This window comes from Mobula hypostoma, chromosome 12, assembly GCF_963921235.1.
Source record: "Mobula hypostoma chromosome 12, sMobHyp1.1, whole genome shotgun sequence".
In the NCBI taxonomy this organism is placed as follows: Eukaryota; Metazoa; Chordata; class Chondrichthyes; order Myliobatiformes; family Myliobatidae; genus Mobula; species Mobula hypostoma.
The window spans coordinates 111,471,418-111,478,817 of NC_086108.1; the positions used below are offsets into that span (position 1 = coordinate 111,471,418).

General features: G+C 47.7%; 1 protein-coding gene across 3 annotated transcripts in view; it reads right to left on the reverse strand.

The window, feature by feature from the left end:
- Nucleotides 1–6,822, reverse strand: part of LOC134355067 (vitellogenin-like) — a 116,205-nt gene extending 109,383 nt beyond the window's left edge. For all 3 annotated transcript variants that reach the window (XM_063064794.1, XM_063064793.1, XM_063064792.1), the window contains exons 1-4: nt 6,572–6,822; nt 6,453–6,473; nt 5,049–5,200; nt 2,229–2,480 (exon numbers count right to left, since the gene is read on the reverse strand). In XM_063064794.1, the coding sequence (XP_062920864.1) occupies nt 2,229–2,480; nt 5,049–5,200; nt 6,453–6,473; nt 6,572–6,611 (465 nt within the window). In that variant the 5' untranslated portion in view covers nt 6,612–6,822. The remainder of the gene's footprint in view (nt 1–2,228; nt 2,481–5,048; nt 5,201–6,452; nt 6,474–6,571) is intronic.
- Nucleotides 6,823–7,400: the final 578 nt, after the last annotated feature.

Genomic DNA, 7,400 nt, shown 5'->3' on the forward strand with positions numbered 1-7,400 from the left:
GGAATTTCTTTAGCCAGAGGGTGGTGAATCTGTGGAATTCATTCCCACAGAGAACTGTGAAGGCCAAGTCATTGGCCATGTTTAAGGTGGAGGTTGATAGGTTCTTGATTAGTCTTGATGTCAAAGGTTACAGGAAGGAGACGGGAGAATGGGGTTAAGAGGGATAATAAATCTGTCGGGATAGAATTGTGGAGCAGACAAGGGGCTGAATGGTCTAATTCTGCTCCTACGTCTTATCGTAAAATATGAGAGGTGTCAGTAAGATAGTCAGCCTTCTGTCAGGATTGAAAGGTCAAATACTAGAGGGCATAGGTTTAAGGTGAGAGGGCAAAGGGCGGAATAGTGGTGTAGCAGTTAGGGTAACACAATCACAGCACCAGCACCCGGGGTTCAATTACCATCATTGTCTATACGTTTGTACGTTCTCCCCGTGACCGTGTGGGTTTCCTTTGGGTGCTCTGGTTTCCTCCCACATGTCAAAGACGTATGGGTTAGTAGGTTAATTGGTCACATGGGCTCATTGGGCTGGGAGGGCCTGTTACCGTACTAAATAAAATTAAAAATAAAATGATCAGCATAATCATAGACTCCTCCTATCCCCAACCTTCTCTCTCCTTGCCCCTCCCGTCGGGAAGAAGATTTAAAAAAAACAGAAACCACGTATCACCAGGCTGAAAGAAACCTTCGACTTTGCCATTATAAGAATACCGAATGAACCTCTGATACAACAGAAATAATCTCTCGACCTCTCAATTGGCCTTACACAATACTGTCTGCCTGCACAGCACTTTCTCTGCGACTGTAACACTTCGCCCTGCATTTGTCTGGTACTTTTCCGTTTGTACCATCGAGGTGTAGTTACATCACAGTCACCATCGAGAAAACCTACAAAAGGCGATGCCTCAAAAAGGCAGTGCCCATCTTTAAGGATCCCAGCCTGCCAGGGCACGGCCTCTTCTCACTACCACCATCAGGGAGCAGGTACGGGAGCCTGAAAACACACACTCGCTGTTTTAGGAAGAGCTTCTTCTCCTCCACTGTCAGATTTATGAATGGTCCATGAACCCATATGGGTTCACAGGTAAAGCTACCTCGTTATTCCCTTTTCGCACTGCTTATTCTTGTAATGGCTCAGCATGGGATAGATGGGCTGAATGGCCAGTTTCTGTGCTGTACTTTCTTATGTGTCTATGACACTAATTTATATCTTTATACTGTTGCTGCAGAACAACAAATTTCCCTACACAACTCCCTTGTCCATTCGTCCCCCCCCCATCCCTCCCCACTGATCTCCCTCCTGGCACTTATCCGTGTAAGCGGAACAAGTGCTACACATGCCCTTACAATTCCTCCCTTACCACCATTCAGGGCCCCAAACAGTCCTTCCAGGTGAGGCAATACTTCATCTGTGAGTCGGCTGGGGTGATATACTGCATCCGGTGCTCCCGATGTGGCCTTTTATATATTGGCGAGACCCGACGCAGACTGGGAGACCACTTTGCTGAACACCTACGCTCTGTCCGCCAGAGAAAGCAGAATCTCCCGGTGGCCACACATTTTAATTCCACATCCCATTCCCATTCTGACATGTCTATCCACGGCCTCCTCTACTGTAAAGATGAAGCCACACTCAGGTTGGAGGGACAACACCTTATATCCATCTGGGTAGCCTCCAACCTGATGGCATGAACATTGACTTCTCAAACTTCTGCTAATGCCCCACCTCCCCCTCGTACCCCATCCGTTATTTATTTATATACACACATTCTTTCTCTCTCTCTCTCTCCTTTTTCTCCCTCTGTCCCTCTGACTACACCCCTTGCCCATCCTCTGGGTTTTTCCCCCCCTCTCTCTTTTCTTTCTTCCCGGACCTCCTGTCCCATGATCCTCTCATATCCCTTTTGCCTATCACCTGTCCAGCTCTTGGCTCCATCCCTCCCCCTCCTGTCTTCTCCTATCATTTTGGATCTCCCCCTCCCCCTCCCACTTTCAAATCTCTTACTAGCTCTTCCTTCAGTTAGTCCTGACGAAGGGTCTCGGCCCGAAATGTCGACTGTACCTCTTCCTAGAGATGCTGCCTGGCCTGCTGCGTTCACCAGCAACTTTGATGTGTGTTGCTTGAAATTCCAGCATCATATAGGTTCGTGATTCTGATTCTGAACCAATTAGCAAAGTCAAGACCTGCTGCTACAGCACAGCCAGGGCACGGGGCGAGAGGGGAAAGATACCTCTTGCAACTGATAGAAGTTCTGTGACTTCTTGATGGTGATGTGGAAGATGTTGAGGATGCCTCTGTGAATGTTCAGGATGCCTTCCGGCAGGTTGGCCGGGGCCAGGATGTTACCCACTTGGCCATTGCTGTACTTGAACTTCACAGGCTTGGTCATCTCAGGAGCCAGTCTCCGTGTCAGCTTGTGTGCCGAGGTGAAGGGTTCTGAGGGCCACACTCCACTGTATTCCTGAATCTGAAAATCCCTGATCTAGGTTTGAATCAATTAGAAAGGGAAAAAATTAACTTTATTTGTCACATCAACACCTGAATATCGAAATACTGTACAGTGAAACGTGTCAATTGCATCGACAACCAACAATGTTCTAGGATGTGCTGGGGGCAGCCCACAAATTTCACCATATTTCTGGCACCAACAAAGCGTGTCCACAACTCACAGATCCTAACCCGTACGCCTTTGGATTGGGAGAGGAAACCAGAGCACCCGGTGATTACAGAGAGAATGTAAGCACTCCTTACAGACCGTGGCAGCTGCAGGAATAGAACCGCAAAATGGTACGGTAGACATTACGTTGGCATGCCATATTCACTCATGTATTAACACATAATGGGGAGGGAGAGTGGGGAGAGAGGGGGAGAGAGGGTGGGGGAGGGAGACAGAGGGGAAGGGGGTGGGGAGAGAGGGATTGGGGAGAGGGGTTGGGGGAGAAGAGTTGGGGAGAAGGGTTGGGGTGAGGGGACCGTGTGGGAAAGGGTCTGGGTGGGAAAGGGGCAAGGAAGGAAGGATGAGATGGGGAGGGGAGGGGAGAGGGGGAAGGGGGAAGAGGGGGAAGGGGGAAGAGGGGGAAGGGGGAAGAGGGGGAAGGGGGAAGAGGGGGAAGGGGGAAGAGGGGGAAGGGGGAAGGGGGAAGAGGGGGAGGGGGAAGAGGGGGAGGGGGAAGAGGGGGAGGGGGAAGAGGGGGAGGGGGAAGAGGGGAGGGGGAAGAGGGGAGGGGGGAGAGGGGAGGGGGAAGAGGGGAGGGGGAAGAGGGGAGGGGGAAGAGGGGAGGGGGAAGAGGGGAGGGGGAAGAGGGGAAGAGGGGGAGGGGGAAGAGGGGGAGGGGGAAGAGGGGGAGGGGGAAGAGGGGGAGGGGGAAGAGGGGGAGGGGGAAGAGGGGGAGGGGGAAGAGGGGGAGGGGGAAGAGGGGAAGGGATGAGAGGGGGAATGGGTGAGACTATAAGAAGGGAGTGGAAGAAGTGAGAAAGTAAGACACACAAGGAGGTGGAGAGGAAAGAGTCGGTAAGGATCACCTGACCTGGAAGATTGGAATGTTTAAGGGTCACTCCTAATGACTGGATAACAACGTTGTCTGTGTTATATTTAACCAATAAACCATCATCATTAAAGTACATGTGTTACTCTGGATTTCCAGCGTCTGCAGAATCTCGTGTGTTAAACCCTTAAACATTGTCACTAAAGCGCATTATCTGTAGGACTGTGGTTTTGGGAGAATATCTGTATACGATAATTGTAGGCAGGTTTCGCGATATAGAGTCATAGAGTTATATAAAGCTATGACTTATAAATATACACTTTACTATCTATATGATACCAGTCCTGTTACCCATTGAAAACTATTCTTTCAAGATGGTTGCAGATGGAGTAAAATTGGGAAAGGTTTCTGCAGAACACCAAAGGGATGGACCAATTGGCCAAGTGGTCTTGAGGACCTGATAGGGAAAGATTGAATAGCTTAGATCTTCAGCCATCAAACACTCCTGAAAATGGGTTGGGCTGTGTGTTTATTGAATTCAGGCTTCATCATCACGGGAACTCCCTCCCCGGCAGCACCGGGAAATCACCTTCACCAGAAAACCTGCAGCACTTCATCAAAGCAGCTCAACCCATCATCTCACATGGCAATACCTGCCCTTGAGACAGTGTTGCCCCAATTTTATATTTATATATATCGATCGATCAGAGTATCGAGTACAGTTGGAGGATTTGGGATGTTATGTTGAACTTGTATAAGACATTGGTGAGGCCAAATTTGGAGTACTGTGTGTAGTTCTGGTCTCCTACCTCCAGGAAAGATATCAATAAGATTGAGGGTACAGAGAAAGTTTACACAGATGTTGCTGGGACTTGAAGAACTGAGTTACAGGGAAGGATTGAATTATTGACTGAGAAGAGATTTGACAAAGGTATACACAATTATGGGGGCTATAGATAGGGTAAATGCAAACATGCCTTTTCCACTGAAGTTAGACGAGACTACAACTAGAGGATAAAGGTGAAAGTTGAAATCTTTAAAGGGAACCTGAGGGAGGAATCAAAGGATGGTGTGAGTATGGAACGAGCTGTTGGTGGAAGTGGTGAATGCAGGTTCAATTGCAACATCTAAGAGAGTTTGGAAAGAGTTTGGAAGAGTTTGGATGGGAGAGCTATGGAGGGCTATGGTCCATGTCAGGGTCAATGGGATTAGACAGAATAACAATTTGGCATAGACTAGATGGGCCACAAAGCCCATTTCGTTATGATTCTATGACCCTATGACTTTAGAAGGACAAATTGGTCAAGTGGTCTGTTCCTGCATTCATTCCTCTATTTCTGCGTCATCTATTAGGCACATGTATATTGCAATCCCAACCAAATTTCAGGCGTCTTCTGGTTGAAAATGTTCTTCCTCATCTCCTTTCTGGCCCTCTTGTTCCTCACCCTAAATCCAAACCCTGTGGTCATTGACACCTTGTCTAAGCCTCTCTCTCATATCATTGAAAACCTCCTTCAGATCCCTCCTTTAGCTCCCGCTAAAGAAAACCCAATTATCCAGTCTACCTTAAGGAGATAGGTGGCATGTCCACATGGAATAATGGACAGTCTGCAGTTTATTTTCACACCAGCTCTGCTCAGACCATTTTCTGGAAGTCCAGACAGAATAACGCCCTCATACTTGTAAATATGCACCAGGCCATCAGAGAAGTCAGGCTCTGCAAAAGATCAAAGTTCAAAGTGAATTTATTATCAAAGTACACCTACGTCAACTCCACCATGAACACTCCCAAGCCCGGCTGTAAAAGGAGATGGGTCAGGCATATAGCTAGTAACCCCATCCTATAAAAACTACAGAAACGGCAATAGATCGCACCCCTGGGAGGGAAAGGATCTTCAATGGACTACAGTCCAGGGGTTCCCACCCTTTTTTATGCCAGGGACTTCTACCAGTAACAGAGGGGTCCCTGGACCCCAGATTGGGAACCCTTGAGCTACAGCTTGAAATGATGGAAGGCAACCCGAGGACAGAGGATTCTGGTGAGCTGTTGCCAGCAGTCTATGCCCCTGTAGGGGTGGTGGCCTGAAGAAGACGAGTGAAAAAATAATACTGAGAGCACGGGTCCACGGAAGTGAATTTATATGACACATAGTGTCAGTCCAGAGTTGAGGTGAGTGAAGTTATCCATGCTATGTCAGATGCCAGGTGGTTAAGGGGTAATAACTGTTCCTGAACCTAGTGCTGTACCTCCTTCCCAGTGGCAGTATTGAGAAGGGAGTGTGCCCTGGATGATGGATACTGTTTTCTTGTGGCAGCGCTCCATGCAGATGTGGACAATGACGGGAAACGCTTTGGCTGCGATGGCAAAATAATAAGACCACAATTAGATACTTGCCGCAAAACCTATCAATCTGTTCATTTGAGGATCTGAAGGGAATTTGGTTATGTCACCAAAGACTCCGGCAGATTCCTACATGTAGACGGTGGAGAACATTCTAACTGGCTGCATCACTCCCTAGTCTGGAGGCTTCAAAGCGCAGGATTGCAAAAGGTTGGAGAGAGCAGTAGGCTCAGGCACAACAGCACAACCCTCCCCAATATCAAGGACAACTTCAAGGGGTGGTGCTTCTAGAAATCGGCATCCACCATTAAGGACTTTCACCTCCACCTAGGACGTGCACTCTTCTCATTGCTACCAGCAGACAGGAGGTATAGGAGCCTCAAGATATGCACTCAGTGTTTCAGAAACAGCCTCTTCCCTTCTGCCATCAGGTTTCTAAATGGTTCATGAACCCATGAACACTATTCCTTTATTGCACATTTTCCATATTTTTAGGTAACTTCAGTAAATTCTATGTCTCGTACGGTACAGCTGCCACAAAAAAGAACAAAATTTACAACATACGTTAGTGATAATAAACCTGATTCTGATTTGGAACTCCCCTCTAGCCCGGAAACAAGGAACGTACCATATTTCAGCTTTTGACTACCTGAAAGAGAAAAGCAAAAGAAGAGTGAGCATAATTTGGCAAGAATCATTCCAAGTGTCTCTTTTGAAAGGATCAAGGTTTGCTGTAACCAAACTCACCGACAAGGGACACAATCAGCATGAAAATGATGGCCTTCATGTTGGCTACTGAGTGGGACACAGGAGACCCAAGCACCAATGAATGAAATTTCAGCACTTCATGATTATGTAGATCTGTTGTTTGATTGGCTTCAGAGAGATTTCAAAGTCGAGTTCTCTTTGCAATGTAGTTGAGCCGATCATGGGCACGGGTCATAATGACCCGAACCGACTGAAAACAAAGTTTGTTCTTCTAATTTGGCTCATGTTTTGTTTAAACAGCTTCGATCGAATAAGATTTGGGCTGTCCCCAGCAGATCTTCAGGTTCCGTTGATTGATGACTGTTTGTCCCATTGTCCCACTCCCACCCAGGAGGGGGCTACGAAGCATCCACACAGGACCACCAGACTCAAAAACAGTTACTTTCCCCAAGCAGTGAGGCTGATCAACACCTCCACCCACTAACCCACCCCTCCACACCCCCAACCACCACTACTTCATTATTTCTTATGTGCAGACAGCTCTGTGCCCAGCGTCACTTTATGAACATACAATCAATTCCATGTATCTATAGTAAGCTATCTTATGCATTATTATTATTTTATGCAACATACATCAAAGTTGCTGGTGAACGCAGCAGGCCAGGCAGCATCTATAGGAAGAGGCGCAGTCGACGTTTCAGGCCGAGACCCTTCGTCAGGGCAGCCCTGACGAAGGGTCTCGGCCTGAAACGTCGACTGCGCCTCTTCCTATAGATGCTGCCTGGCCTGCTGCGTTCACCAGCAACTTTGATGTATGTTGCTTGAATTTCCAGCATCTGCAGAATTCCTGTTGTTTGCATTATTATTT